This window comes from Chroicocephalus ridibundus, chromosome 16 (assembly GCF_963924245.1).
Source record: "Chroicocephalus ridibundus chromosome 16, bChrRid1.1, whole genome shotgun sequence".
NCBI classification, from domain to species: domain Eukaryota; kingdom Metazoa; phylum Chordata; class Aves; order Charadriiformes; family Laridae; genus Chroicocephalus; species Chroicocephalus ridibundus.
The window spans coordinates 9,750,084-9,765,161 of record NC_086299.1 but is presented as its reverse complement, the minus strand read 5'-3'; the positions used below and the strand labels follow the sequence as shown (position 1 = coordinate 9,765,161).

General features: G+C 49.8%; 1 protein-coding gene across 1 annotated transcript; it reads left to right on the top strand.

Moving 5' to 3' along the window:
* The first annotated feature begins 385 nt into the window (after positions 1-385).
* On the top strand, positions 386-14,456 carry SZRD1 (SUZ RNA binding domain containing 1). The gene is given in 5 exon segments (XM_063353797.1): positions 386-614; positions 617-721; positions 10,130-10,179; positions 11,196-11,450; positions 12,165-14,456. Coding segments are annotated over 5 exon segments (603 nt in total). The 5' UTR covers positions 386-524; the 3' UTR covers positions 12,268-14,456.
* The last annotated feature ends 622 nt before the right edge of the window (positions 14,457-15,078 follow it).

Genomic DNA, 15,078 nt, shown 5'->3' with positions numbered 1-15,078 from the left:
TGGGTGTGCAAATGCAACGCACACGCGTGTGCCCCCCCGCGGGCCCTGCGGCCGGTCCTCCCGCCCACCAGGGGGCGCGCTGCTCCCCCCCCGCCGCGTGTAGCACGTGGCCGCCCGCAGCGGCGCGCGGCGCACGCGCACTGCTCGCACGCCGGTAGGCGGTGGCGGCGCAGGCGCGCGGAGGGGAGGGGGGAGTGGGGGTGTGGGTGGGGCGTCGCGCGCATGCGCGGGGCTCAGGCTGGCGGCGGCGGCGGCGGAGGGGAATTAAAATGGAAGATGAGGAGGTCGCCGAGAGCTGGGAGGAGGCGGCCGACAGCGGGGTGAGGGCGGCTGCTTGGGGCGGCGCGGGCGGGCCGGGGGTCGGCAGGGGGAGAGGGGGAAGGCGGCGCTGGCGGTGCTCGAGGAGGCGGTGGGGCGCGGCGGGCCGGAGCGCCTGCTAGGCCTCTTAAAGGGACCGCGGCCTCGCTCGGTGTGGGGGGCTGTGGTGCGGCCCCAGACCCCGTCGCTCGCCTCCTTACCATCCTATGGGTCCGGGGCTGCCGCAGGGAGCTGCTTCCTGCCCGTTCTTCGGCCGCCGTTCTCTCCTCGCTCTCCAAACCCGTCCCTCTCCCCCACCCCCCCCCCCACCCCGCCCTGGCCCTGTGGGGCAGGGCGGCAGCGGGTGGTCAGTGCGGGTCGCAGCCGAGCCCGGAACAAAGCTCCTGCCGCCGGGGAGCATGCGGTAGGTGCTGGGAGGATGGCGGGTAGCTTGCTCCCTCTGCTGAGGGGCTCTGACAAAGCGTGCCTCCCCGGCGTCACGTTAGCCCTCGCAGGGCCTCTGGGGAGAGGCAGGTGGGCTGTGTCTTGTGGGGTGTAGCGGGGGAGCTGGGGGTTCACATCAGAAGTCCTTTCTCCCCCTCACTTGAGATGAACTTGCTTCTTCGTTAGGGCAAAACGTGGGGAGCCTTAGCATGGCCTAGCGTAGCTTTCAGTGTTGTAGCTTAAGTTCTCACCTGCTTTTAATAGCCAGCTCAATAGCTGAAGTTTTCATCACGTCTCTCATGCTGTGAGACTCTGAAGCACTTCTGCGTGTTGCGCTTGCAAAATAAAATCATTATTTTAGCAGGAGTGTGGGCGGGTGATCTGCGGGGTATTCACAACAGCGCGACTAGAGAAAGGAAATCGTCTCTGCCAGTCAAACTCCTGTTTTAATAAGATCAGCGGAGTCGTTAATGATTAGAGGGCAGAACAATGACTTGGTGAGAAGACCGAATTTGATTCTGGTCAGGAGATTGGGTTACGGCTGGCCAGAAAGAGGGGAGCAAAATAGACCCTGTAACTCAATGCCCTCGCCAAGTGGCCTGGGAGATGCCAGCGTCAGGCTGGCAGCGTAAGCGAAGCGCTCGCCCTCTCCTCTTGCCAATGCCGTGAGACTGCAGTCATAGGAAGCCTCGCACCGGGTGGCGGAGTTAATTCCGGCGCTCGTTAAATCGTTCCATGAAGGGACATAGCTTCTGTCTCGGGAGCTGATGGCCTTGAGTAATGGTTTAAATTTGTAGGGTGCTCAAATCCCAGCCATTGGTTGTCTTTCCTCTTTGTCCTTTCAGCTTGTACCTTTTAGGTACATCTTTAGGAACACCTTTTAGGTGTTCTTTTAAAGCTCTTAGAAGGAAAAATCTCCATCACCTGTCCTTTCTCACATCCTTTTCCAGTCCAAACCGCTGAGAATTTGTGTTCGTAAACTCAGTGGTGCTTGTGCTGCAGAGCAGAGACGTTTCTTGAGGAGCCGCCGCCACACTTGCAGCTGCTTTTGCAGTTGTCGGGGTTTTGGATGTCTGCAAAAGCAGTTGGAGCAATGAGAAAAGCGAGCTGTCTGCAGCAGGAGTTCTTACGTAAGAAGAGACAGGAGCTGCCTTCTGGCATCCATCGTGGTTTAGAAAGGTCATTTTCAAACCCTGCCTGGCAGGAAGGAGACCCTCTGCTGCTGCTGGTGGCCACAGGAAGCGAAAAAGCTAAGCAGGATGGAGCAGAGGAGAGCCTAACCTCGTTTTTCGTGGACCGAGTGGATGCCCAGGCAGTCAGGGACTGTATGCTCTCTGTGCTGCTACAGAAATCAAAGCTACCGGAGGTAGGCAGGTTGAGAAAAGAGGAAGAGAGGGCAGGAAGAGGCTCCGCTGTAGAGCAGGCAGTGTGACCGACTCACCGGTTAGCAATTGAAAGAGACTTCAGGTGCACGTGCTCTTCTCTGTGCCTGAAACCCTGCTGCAGTCATCAGGCAAGGGAGCCTGGGAACTGCCCCAGCCTTCTGTTGAAGGTGCAAGAGGAAAAATGATGGGCAGGAAAGGCGTATGAGCTGGCCTGGTCCTGTCATCAAAGGACTTTTTTTTTGTCTTAAGGGATTTCCCTTATTTTCTTTTTCCACTTCTAGCTTATTTGGTGTGGGTCTGAGGCGGCACGAGACGGATGCCAATGTGAAGGTGTGAGACCTGGTAGTCATGGTCAGTACTCAAGATGAATATGCAATAAAATGTAAGAGACGCCAAGGAGCAGCTTAAAATACATACTTTTCTCCTAATACTTTATGCAGTTGAAAACCAGAGTTAATTTTTAGACCCCTCTGCACATGCCTGAGGGAATAGTAGAGTTGTAGCGAGAGATCCATGGTGGGCTTCTGCGATACCTTGCCTGCTTCTCAGCTTGTAATTTTTTAATGCTCTACCGCAAGGATGTTCTTTAGGACAGAAAGTACATCAAACTTGCAGTGCGGGACCTTTGTTGTGTGTGTAGGCTTTGGTGTTAGGCTGGAAATATCTACTTGAGGTCTTAAAGAAGATGGTTCTCAGCAAGGGGCTGACTGGAGATGCTGTGGCCTCTTAGTTATAATGTCACTTCATTTATCTCTTGCAGATCTGCCTTACAAAACAGGCAGCACTAAAATCTCATTAAGTTGAGGGAAAACCCCCAAAAAACCTGACACAGACCTTCTGCTTTGGTTTGGTCAGTCAAGTAGCTGTAAAACAGATCCTCAACGGGTTTTTTTGGTTGGTGGGGTTTTTTTTTTGTCTTTAATGTGGCTTCTGTTTGTCTTTTAGTCTTCTGTGTCAGAATTACCCAGTGCTTGCCAGGAAAAGGAGGAGCTCCCTGGGTATGTGCCACCCCTCAAGTGACCATATGCCAAGCAGGTACCCTCTGCTCCGGCAGCTTCACCTGCCCCAGGAGTCCTGCATGCACGGTGGTGTTAATGCTGGTGCAGCAGAACTCCGCGGGGCTTCTAGATCTGTCTTATCTAATTGCTATCTAATTAGATCTTCAAAATGGCTGTGAAATGGGGAGGTTTTGCTTGTCCGTGAGTTACAGATGGGAAGCCAGTGTATGAATGACGAGTGAGTTGTCTTAAGTTATGAGTAAGGATTGAAGCGTGAGGCTTCAAAGACCCAGTTTGGGTTAATGAACACTAATATGACTTAATGCATGGCTTGTTTTTCTTTCCTGTGGCCTGCCTGGCTTTAGGGAAGAGGGAATCAGAAATAAGAGGGCTATTTATGACACCCAAGTCTATTTACGTGGTTAAACTAATAATTAAATGTCAGGTAGGAAGCTGGCTCCAAATCTGGAGCAGAAGCCCTGTGTCCAGGGTCATAGGTAACCCTCAGCCCTGAATTGGCACTCTTCAACTGGATTGATTGCTTATTCCTTCACTAACTAGAATTTGAGTGTCGTCTTAATTAGTAACTTACCCTGTCCCTTGGTTAGACCGTGCCTCGCTTCGCCGATGGCCAGCAGAAAGGGAAATCCCCCTGATCATCTGATTACTGGCCGCTTGGAAATGATGTGAGCAGCCGAATGTGGGTGACTGAACTTTGTCCTTCGTGTGTGGGGATGGGGATTGTCGCCTGCTTGTGTTGCAGCGCCGGGTGAGGACCGTTCACCTGAGGCTTGCAAAAAAACCCACTCGTTTCTATCATCTCCAAATTGGTTGATGTGCGAGTGGCAGAGAGGGCTGCCCACCTTGGATTTCACCCTCCAGCAAAGGCAGTGTGTTCACCGGTGTTAAAAGTTTTGGCTGGTATTGCTTTGAGTTGCTAAATATGATCAAAGTACAGAGAAGTCAAAAGGGAGAAATTTCAGAGTGTAACGCTGGGGCCTCCGGACTGCTGACTACTTCTGTGATCAGAGGACAAATTAAGGGGGTTTTGGTGTGCAAGAATTGTACCCTGGAGGAAACTCAGGAGGATAACTGCTGATTTTTGATGTCAGGGCTGCGGGGATGGGTTTTGATTTTTCATAAAACATTTCCTAAATATTTGCTTTATGTGTTTGTAATTGGTCAAAAAAAAAAAATCTCGAAACTGGGAAATGAAAGTTTCTGATCCCACTGCTCAGTGTTGCGTAGGCAGAGACAGTGTGTTTGATAAGAAAAGTGGTGTTGGTAGGTTGGGAATGAACAGGTACCTTAATATAGTGAAGCGGGGATTAGTTTTGGGAGGTTGCTGTGAGTCCTGCCTTGCCCTTGGGTCATTTGGGAGCGGGCTCTGTTTGGTACCCGCTCTCACACACCTTGATGAGCATCTGGATGTGCTGACTGACCCCGCGTAGGGACGTGGGTGCAGAATGCAAGGGTGATCCTCTCGATTAAGACATGTTCCGATGCCTTTGCAAAGTAGCATGCAGAAGGCTTTTGCTAGATTTGGCCTTATTTTCTTCTAGATTGATAAGGGATGTAAATATATTCCCGATCTGGATCTCCAAGGAGTGTCTGTGCGACCTGTCTGCTGCAGGGGGTGTGAAGGGTGGGGAGGGAGAAGGAGCTGTAGCCCTCCCAAATGCTTCCCCGCTCTGCTCCGTAACATATCCGTGCTGGGAATACTGTGTGGCGCCTACCAGGCTTGTTCCCAAAAATACTCTCGTGTCTTGTTTCTCAATATTGTAGCTGCCGAGAAGTGTTACCTACCTATGAAAGATGTAAACACCACCAGCACAGCTTAAAATCATCTTGTGGCTTTCTTGGGTATAGTCCACTGCCAGGATTTAACGTAAGCAGAATAACTCGGAGAATTAATTAATGGAGCAGCCTGATTGCCAATAGCCTCAGGAATCAAATATTCCAGTGATTAATAGAAGATTAATTTATCTTCAGAGGAAGGAAATAGGTAGCCAACAAGGAGTCAGGTTGGAGATAGTTTGGGATTATCTACTTCTGCTCTTGACGGCGTTTTTGGTGAAGTACAGTCAGCTATCTGCAGCTGTAAGCTACCCATGAACAGCTTTGGTAACCTCAGATGTTAAAACTTATATTTTTTTTTTCCCTAAATAAGAGACTGTTAACTAGGCCTTGAAGTTTATCTCCCATCCTTTAGAAAGTGCCAGAGTATCTGATGGTGCTTTTAATAAGCAGACAAGGCTTTGTTTTTAGCTTTGGCGTGGGAGGATGCAACTCTAGCCTAAATTCCCTCTTTCTGGGTTTGATCTTACACATTATTTGAGTGAGCAAGGGTAGAAGGTGGTGTTCAGGAGTAATCTCCAGTAAATACGTTAAAGAATGTGGTTAATGGTTTTCTTGAGCTGCATATTTGAAATTTTATCAAATTTCTAGGAGAGCTCAGCTTCCTTTATTGGGGACAATCCTGTGCTCTGGCGGGAGGGCTGGTAGGTATCTCCTGATTTTCTGCAAAGTAACCTAATTTTGGAGGTAGAGGGGGAGATACTCTCCTAGCATAAGGGATTTGTAGAAAGCCCAGGTCTCTGCCTTCCTTTAAGCACTCAGTCGTGGTTACTCACTAAACTTGAAATAAAAAATAGCCAGCAGTTATCTTGTTATTCCTTTCCCCCGTATCAGCAGAGGTTGGAGCTGCTGTTATTTAGTCTAAATAGAGAGTCTTTGCTGGCAACGATGTGCAGGATAATTCTTCGTACGTGTCCGATACAGTACACGTATTACAACAAAGTTCTTTAGGCAATAGCTCGGGCTGACTGGGGCCTCTCCCTGCTTTGCAATACACTGGAGAACTGGGTTTGCTTGGGAATGTGCCTAGACCCCACGTGAAACCATGATCTGTAGGAGCTGACCTCCGTAGGGGCATCCCTTCCTGAAGGGCGTTTTTCTGGGGTGTCAGGGGGGAGCAGCTATCTCCAACTCGCCAATAACACTGCAAAATTATCAGCTATGTGGATGGGATTCTTATTTAGGGTGGACAGAGCATAGGAGTGCCGGATCTAAGTGGTGGGTTTGTGTCTTGGTGTTTGGGTCTGACTCTTTTTCCAAGAGGTATTTTATCGATCCTTTTACGTGTTGCTGTTTTTCTCAGGGCTAAAGGGTAGAAAGAATGGCTGTGATGGGGCTGCTGTTCAGTTTCCATTACGTCCTCATCTGCAAATGCAGCTTAAATGTCAAAGAACAGTGTCTTCTTCATGCTGTTTGTTTGGGTCCTTTTTAGTATCTAGACATAATAGCACTAAAAATAGTTTGTTGAGATTCTTTAGTAATCTTTGGGGAGGGTGTTTTGAAGGGGCGTGTAAATGAGGCTTAGTTTTTGGTTATATAAATAAGTTTGTTTGGGAAATGAAAGCTAGGAGAGCCTCAAGAAGATTAATAACTGGTTTTTGTATGGTGTGATGTGCCCAGTTACTGGGTATGTGCAGCGTGATGTCCTCAAATGCCAAGTCTTAATTGCCTCTCTTGTGAGCTCGTGCCTTTGAGTTGTTGTAGTGCTTCTGGCACTTGCCCTGTAAGTCAGGTCCTAATTTTATCTTATTACCCACACAGCTTGGTGACAATGTGACATAGCAGTGGAAAGGGAATGACATCAGCAGACAAACAGATCTCTGCAGAGCAGCGGCAGGGATTTTTTTAAATTTTTTTTTATTTTTTTTTTTAAGTTAAGAATAAGCCCTGTCAAGGTGTTTCTGCTTCTCAAGCTTGTAAATTCGTGCAGCGTGAGCTCAGTCACAAACTGCTAATTTCTTGGGTTGGCTTTGCAGGGTGATTAAGGGCTGCCCATTTGAATTGGCAATGCTCTCCGCGTCCAAACGCCTCTGTACCTACAACTCCAAACATAGTAGTATTAAACACCGAGAGTTTGCAGTGCTGTGTCTTTTGCTGAGAAAAGACAAGGTCAATCCCTGCATTTAAAAGCAAACACAACAATTTCTAACACATCAAGAGGTGTGTGTGAGGTGGGGAGCTGCTTTTACACTAGACATCCACTTTGAACACAAAGGAAGACTTTTTTCTACCCCAAAGTTCAGTGCCAGTTCTGGAAGCAGCTGGAATCCCCTCAGCAGCGCTGGGAATTATGAGGATCGTGTAAGAGTAACAGTTGTTTGGATGGGGTGAGAGTGATGCGTGTTTATTTGGTGGGGATGATTGTTTTATATTATTCTGCCAGGATTTCTACGTGTGGAGAAAGCCTCTTGTTTTGGAGAGTACACAGTGGTTCTAACAGCTGCTGATGTTATAACTTAGAGGATATTTTATCTGCCTGTTACTTTGCTCCTTGGTGAGGAGCTCCCCAGGCACGGAGCAACTGTCGAGCCTGCGTGGGGTGGCTTATGAACCAGGACCATGTGCATTCGCTTAGTGACTACTGGCAATTGTGGAGGCAAAAATCCAAGTATTTCACAAGAAGTGGCCTGTACAGGAGTAGGAAGGAGTGAAACTGGACTGTAAAGGGCTTGTTTGGGGAGGGGTGGCACGGTGGCAGGGTTGGAAGGATTCCTTTGAGTGAGTTTGCATGTGTTGAGCAAATTAAAGAGCAAATTGTTTGTTGTTTTTTTTTCCTGGTAGGGGAAGCTGCAGGTTCTGGCGTCGGAGGATGCAGTTGGAGGAAGTTTGGCGCGTGTGAGGGCGTGAAGAGCTGCCCAGCAGGGCTTGGTGTGACAGTCATGATAATCAGCATGCTTTTCAGGTGCTGAGGTCAAACTGACGCTTTGCAATTACAGGATCGTGTAGTCTGATGTACAGGCTGCGACTTTAGGCCTGGGACTGACCTGCAAAGCCACCAGGAATGTAGAAATGTGGCTTTTGTCAAAGCCATCTCTCCTCTGCCAGGAAGGAGAGAAGGGAGAGCGGAATGGAGGCTTCCTCGTGGCTACCATGTGGCTTGTCATACTTTTGTGCCCCACGGTCCTCGCTGTGGGCTGTCGAGCTTGTCTGACGTAGCTGGGTGGTTCAGCATGGGGCTTCTGATTTGCAGGTGGCTCCTGTACGGAGCCAAACTGTATGGAGTTCACGGAGTCACTGTATGGCACCTAACGCGAAGTGAAATGAGGTTTTCCGCCCCCCCCCTTTCTGCCCTATCTTCCTGACATCCCTCTCCCCCACACGCTGAAGTATTTAATAAGGGATATTTAAGGAAGCTTCCTTCCAGTCCACTGCTTCCAGGAGGCCCTGGGGAGGCGCGGTTAACTATTTGAGTTTGAAAAAGTATTTGAAAGACTCTTCTATAGCCGGATATAACCTCTTCTGGTGTGGTGTGGGCAGATGAGCTAACCCCTTCCCCTTAATTGGACTTTCATTGTTTGCTGCCAGGCGCTCTACGACATCTCCATCCTTGGCGGGATATCCGTTTCCCTCCTGCCGGTTCCCGGCTGGCGGTTCCTCCATCTTTGTGGGCAGGAGGCAGCTGATGCACATTTTTCTCCGTCCTCCTGAGCAGCATTGGGATGGGATTTTCCTCCCAGTCCTCTTGAAGAGGAAGGAAACTGCAGGTGTGCCTTCAATGGGAGGTTCTAGCAGTGACCTGGCCTTCAGCTCAATGCCACATGAAGCCCCTGGCTGGTTTTGTCCTTAAAAATCGCCCATCGCCTCCCAGTACGGAGTTTGGTAGGAAATTCAACCTCCCGCCCACTGTTTATCTTCCCAAAACGGTTTATAACTATACCCTTCTAGATGGAGGCTGCTGTGGGCCGTTGGCCTGTGTAGCTGCGTGACCAAGAGCAAACACTGTGGTCTGGCATCTTGTAGTGACTTGTGTTCATTCCCTGCTTACTGGGGCATCGGGGAATTACTGTGCAAACCAGTTTATTTACCAGGTTGCGCCTGCTGTGGTTTTTGACAGCAGGGTAGGCTCTGCTGGCAGCGAGCTTTCAGTGTAGTTAAGCAAACCTGCCTGAAAAGTAGAGCAGCTGCCTCCTGCCAGAAGCTTGGAATTTCCTTCAGTATTGCCAGTTATCGGCTGGCGAAACTAGGACACTCTCAGGTAGTTTTTTTTTTTTTTCCTTCTTCATTGATGATTAAATAAAACACATCGCTGTTTCGAAGGCTCTTTTAATAGCATCGGCAGTCGTGAGAAGCTAAAGACGGCAGCGAGGTTGGAGAAGGTTACCTAAGAAGGATTGGGACTGAAAAGTGGCTTTATTTTTCTATTTAGCAAGATTTCTCTGCATAATTGCTCTGATTGCAAAATGTAAACACCTTTGCTAAGGTAGGTGTGAGCCTTGGACAGAAGTTGACATGTTTAAAGCCATGCTCGTTTGGTGTTCAGAAGTGATTAATACGCCTTTCCGCCGATTGATGACTCGGCAGCTGTGTTGCAAAGGGAGGAGAAGTGCAATAAGGCTCTGCTCTGCCCTGACGAGTCCTTGGGTGCATGTCGGGCAGGGCAGGGAGGGTTTTTTGTGAAGGAGGGTTATTGCGGCAAGCAGCAGGAATGTGGACCTGCCGGCTAGTCCTCTGAATGGCTGCAGGCTCTGGGGCTGAGCTGCCCCGCTGAAATCAAGCATGTAGAGTGATGTGAATCGCCCCAGCCGGCTGCTGCTCCTCTGCCCGAGAGGTCTGGCGCCGGCTCCTGCTTGGATCTGGGAATACCTTCCTGCGTATTCCCATGGCTCTTTACCCTGAAGAGAGCTTTCTTGCCAATCGAAGTCCTTAAAATGAAAGATGAGCGCCTCGCAGCTGCCCTCTCAGCGCGATACGCAAAATCCACAGCCTGTTGTAGGTGTATTAATGGCTACGGTGGGACACAGGTGGTGGCTTTGCTTTTCTCTGCCTCTTGATTTGCAAGTCAGCCTCAGATGGAGACACACGCTCTCTCTGCCCCCTTTATAGTATAGCTGTACAGAAGAGTGACGTGAAATGTGTGCGCAGACAAGCTCAAACTCCCATCTCCAAGACGAGCCTTCAGGTTTTTATTTTTATCTCCTTCTTTTGTAGGAAATAGACAGACGGTTGGAAAAGAAGCTGAAGATCACACAGAAGGAAAGGTAACGATGCTGTGCGGTTTGGAAAAAAACCTGATTTTCCTGCGGTGCCCTTGGACATCGAAGGCCTGGGGAGCGGGAGCAGTGGGGAAACGGCTTCAAGCTGAGCAGAGCGCACTGGGTTTGAGTTCAGAAATAGGGAATCTCTGTAATCGTGCCACTAGATGGCCCTTGCGATCCATAGCAGGGTAGCGGAAAGCTTCTTGAGAGTGATTTTATTTCAGAGCCGGGTCTTCCAGACTGGATGTAGCTACAGCTATGGGGAAGCCATTTAAGAAAAAGACACTCAAAGGAAGAAATGGGTGAGTCAGGTAATCCCAACTCATGGCCCTAAATTGGCTTGCCGTGTCTTGCATCAGTAGGACTTTCTTTTCCTGCTTACTTTGGGTTGGGGTGGGGGGGGGGTGTGTGCGTCATTGTCTTCTAGAAGAAATATTTCTAATCACTTCTGACAAGTCCTCTATTGTTTTGGGGTTTTTTTCTCCTTTGATTCTTAGTAGGCCACTTAAAGAGTCATGGTATTGCTTCTCTGGGATTTCCGCACAGAGAAGGGACCATTAAAAAAAAAAAAAATGCAAATGGTGAGACGGGGGCCAAGGCTGGCTCTGAGAAGTGAAGTGGCAGGGTTGGAGCGGAAAGCTGGGTATCCTGGCGAGAGGAGCCCTAAAAGTCCTTGCAGGGAATGGAATCAAGGTGCTTATATCGGTATCTTTGAATAGAAGTGCTAAAAATTTTGCCCAGTGTCTGCTTCCCTTCCCTTCGGTCGAGTTTAAAGATGTCAAACGCAGCAGGGACTGGTTTTCTGTCCTTTACTGAGCTAATCTCCTGCAAACCCGCCTGCCGCTCTAGTTTAGGGTTACAAATATAACGAGGTCTTTAATTATTACAGGCTGCCTTCTTAATCATGGGAATGACATCTGACTGGGAGGAATTCACACGCAAAGCGAAAAACATGCTTGCCGTAGAAAACAAGTACCAACCAATTTTTATTTTTTATTTTTTTTTCCTCTTTTAAACAGTAGAAAGTCAAAATCTCCTCCTAAAGTGCCGATTGTGATTCAGGACGACAGCCTTCCTGCGGGTCCTCCCCCCCAGATCCGCATCTTGAAGAGGCCGACGACCAACGGCGTGCTCAGCAATCCCAACTCCGCCAGCAGACCGGCCTTCCCTGTGAAATCCTTGGCGCAGCGGGAAGCGGAGTACGCGGAAGCCAGGAAACGAATATTGGGCAGCGCGAGCCCCGAAGAGGAGCAGGAGAAGCCCATCCTCGATAGGTGAGAGCAGCCCTTTGTGCTTCGCCTGTGCTCCTCGCAAACACCTGCCTGTCAGGAGGAGGGGGACGAGCGCCTTGAAGAGTCGAGTGAGGCCGGCAAAGAGAAAGGAGCGCTTTGTTAGCGAGCAGGGCATCGTAAATCTCAAATTTATGGGGGTTAAGGGAAGCACAAGTGCTCGATAGAGGCTGTAATGGTTCTCTTAGACCCTTGGAAGAGCACACTGGGAGTTTAGAGAGGAGTACGACGACGAGAGTTATCCTGGTGGAGATAGCTGTTTGTTTTAATTGAGAGAGGTAGTTAAGCGTTCGAAAAGGAGTTCCAGTGAATTTCTGTGACTGTAATGGCTTTGGTTTGGCAAGCTCTTGCTTCTCAGTCTGTATTTCTACTGCTGCCTTGACTTTTCCCTGAGGTTTTTCTGACTCGACTTGACTTTCCCTGAGGTTTTTTTTTTGACTCAACTTGACTTTTCCCCGAGGCTTTTGATTTAAGGGAGCTGCCACATGCAGACGGGAGCGTGGAGTTTACGCGCTCTTAAATGAACACAGGTTATTTGACGGCACCGTGCTCTTCCTGTAGTTTCAGCGTGGGTCTTGGCTACTTGGGAATAAGACTCCCAAATCTTTGGAAAGAAATGAAGTCCTAGTTTGATTTTTTTTTTTTTTTTTTTCTTCATTTTTAAACCACAACAGCCTCTGCTCTCCTTTCTCCTGGCAGGCCGCCGAGGCTCTCCCAGCCGGAAGACACCAGACAGCCCAACAATGTGATCAGGCAGCCCCTGGGTCCCGATGGCTCACAAGGCTTCAAACAGCGCAGATAAACGCAGGCGGGAGATGCTGCTGCGGAAGGCAGGGTCCGCCGCCACAGGTCGCGCTGCCGGGACGGACAAACGGACTCGAGCAAAGGGAACTACCTGGTTTATTTGCACTGTGATTCCCCCTTTGCTCTGCCCACTGTGACCTTCAACCCCACGCACTGTGACCTCCCCTCTCCACCCACTGTGACCGAGAAGGGCTGTCCCCGAGTCGCTGGAAAAGGAAAAGGGGGACGATGAGGGGAGGGAAGGGGGGTGCAAAGGACTCGGACGGGTGCAGGGAGTCGTGTGTGTGCCACTTGGGTTGAAGCTAGCGCCAGCAATAATGTTTGTTGTACTCGTAACCTGGGATTTAAGGAAAAAAAAAAAAATATGGGAAGCCTCCCCAGACGCGCATGTTGTCCTCATCACTTTAAGAGCAAGTTCTGTTTCAAAGGATCTCTTTTTATTATTTTATTTTATTTTTTTTCCTGTTTGTTTTCTGTATATCAGATCAACGGAGTGCATGGGAAGGGTTTTAACTTTTGTTTTAATTGAAAGAAGGTAGTTAAGCGTTCGAAAAAGGAGTTTCGATGAATTTCTGCGACCTTAATGGCTCGGGTTTGGCAAGCTCTTGCTTCTTGGTCTCTGTTTCTACTGCTGCCAAGCACCTGGAAGCGGATTCCTGGATACCTGGCCTTTCCGATCGCCTTGGGAGCTGGTGGAGTCCGCCGACCTAGTTTACGTCTTGCACCTGTTAAAGCTTGGCTATGGAAGAAAAGCTTAAAATACATCTTTTTTTTTTTTTTGGTTTTTTTTTCTTTTTATATTTGGGGAGAAGGGAATGTAGACGGATCCTGTGAAAATGCCTGCTGCCCGCCCGCTGCTTGTGGCAGAGAGCGCCCAGGCGGTGAAGAATCGGGGCTCCGCTGCGAGGAGAATAACCGGCACCGCTCCGCTCCGTGGAATAAATGGGTGGAGAGGAGTCCCGCTCCGTACGGCCTGCGCTCGCCGAGCGGGGAGTGCGGACATCCCGAGCGTCCCGTCCCGAGTGGCGAAGGCTCCTGGTCCAGTCTCTCGCTCACGGTACGAGCTGCATTGCTTCCCGAAACTGCAGACGTCGGGAGCGAAACCGGAGTTGGATAAAGCCTGGATGATTCCTCCTTCCGTCTTCCCAGCAGCAGCGAGGCCTCGGGGAAAGGATTTTTCCTCCTCTGGCTCCCGGGAAGAGGACGGGGAGGCTGGTGGTCTGCAGGAAGGCGGATGTTCCCCCCCCCGGATGAAGCTGACCTACCTTAATATCGCTTAATATCGAGGGATTAGATGAACACTAAACTCTCCCCTCGGAGGGGACGGTACCTGGAAAACAGTTTCTGGTTATGGGCGGATTATTCTGTACGGGTGCAGCCCTCCTGCCGCTTCGTGCTCAGTAGGTTCAAGGGTAAACGAGCAAATCTGAATTAAGCCTTCTACCCGAAGGGAAGCGACCGTACAAAAAGACATGTATGGAAATACGGCTTAAAAAAACAAAAGCAAACAAACAAAAACCAAAAAACAAAACAAAAACGGTAAAATAAAACTACCTGTGTATAAAAAGAATCGGCCAGAGCGTTAATTAGCTGATTAAAGCTGATTAAAACACCGAGGACGGTGGCGAGGTGGGGACGGGTGGGCAGATGTCCCCCAGGTGTCCCCAGCTGCCGGTGCTTTTTGGGGTTTTGGTTTTGGGGTTTTGGTTTTTTTTTTTAAATATTTATCCCCACCCAGGATGAGTCCCCGGGAGGGAGCGGGAGGGGAGAAGGACGACAGCAATAACCATAGTCACCGCGCCTTTCCTTAATTATTACTAAAAATAGCTTTTAATGGCCAAACCCCCCCCCCATTCACCCAATTTGTGGTGTAGCTGGCCAGTGTTAAAGCTGCCGCCTCCTCCAGCACTGAAATCTTTGGCACCAAAATCGCCATTTCTGGCACCCAGTTTTCCTTCTCTGGCACCAAAATGTCCATTTCTGGCACCGAAGTCTCCGGCATTGGAATCTCCCGGCTCCTCCATCCCGGTGACCAGGACACGTCCCGCCCGCGGGCAGGGCTCGGCGGCGTTCCTGCCCTTTGTCCCGGGAAGGTGGAGGATAAACACGGTACCGCGTGTTTTCACCCCAAAACGTGCGCCGAAAAGAAAACGTTTTATAAATTGTATTTTAAATAAATGTCTTTAAACTTTTAACGACTTTTTTTTTTTTTTTTTATTCTCCTTTATCCCTGTCTCTCGCAGGGGCTGCTGCAAGAGGGGCATTTCAGTGGCAGCCTTAAAAAAGGACAGTAGATCCTTAAAAAAATTCGTCAGGAAGGTAAAATCCGGGAGCGTTCAGCCATATTTGTGCCAGTATTTAGCCAAAAAGTGGGAATTTTGCCCTGGTTTTAGGCTCGCTGGGGAGATGTGGCCTGAAGCGGGTGGCAAGTGGCAGCGCTTGGAGGGGAGATGTGGCTTCCAAACTCGGGCATGAGCTGTGCCCGTGTTGCCTCTGATCGTGGAGGATAAAAGAAGCGATTTTTAACTTTTGATTTATTTTATTGATTTTCTTGCGGTGTGCTGGTCTCTCTCCCTGCTGGGCGCTGTCGCGGTGCCCTGGCCAAGGCGAGGAGGGCTCAGGGTAGGCTTGCAGCTCCGCCAATCCCTCACTCCCTTTTCATTCTTATTTTTAATAGGTTTTTTAACGTGAAATCGGGATAAAAATGGGACTTCCAGCGGGACGGCGAGCTGCGGCAGTGGGGCCTCCCGCCCGCCAGGGGGCGCTGCAGCGGCGGCGGGTGCGGAAGCGCCTCTCTCCCCTTGGCGCC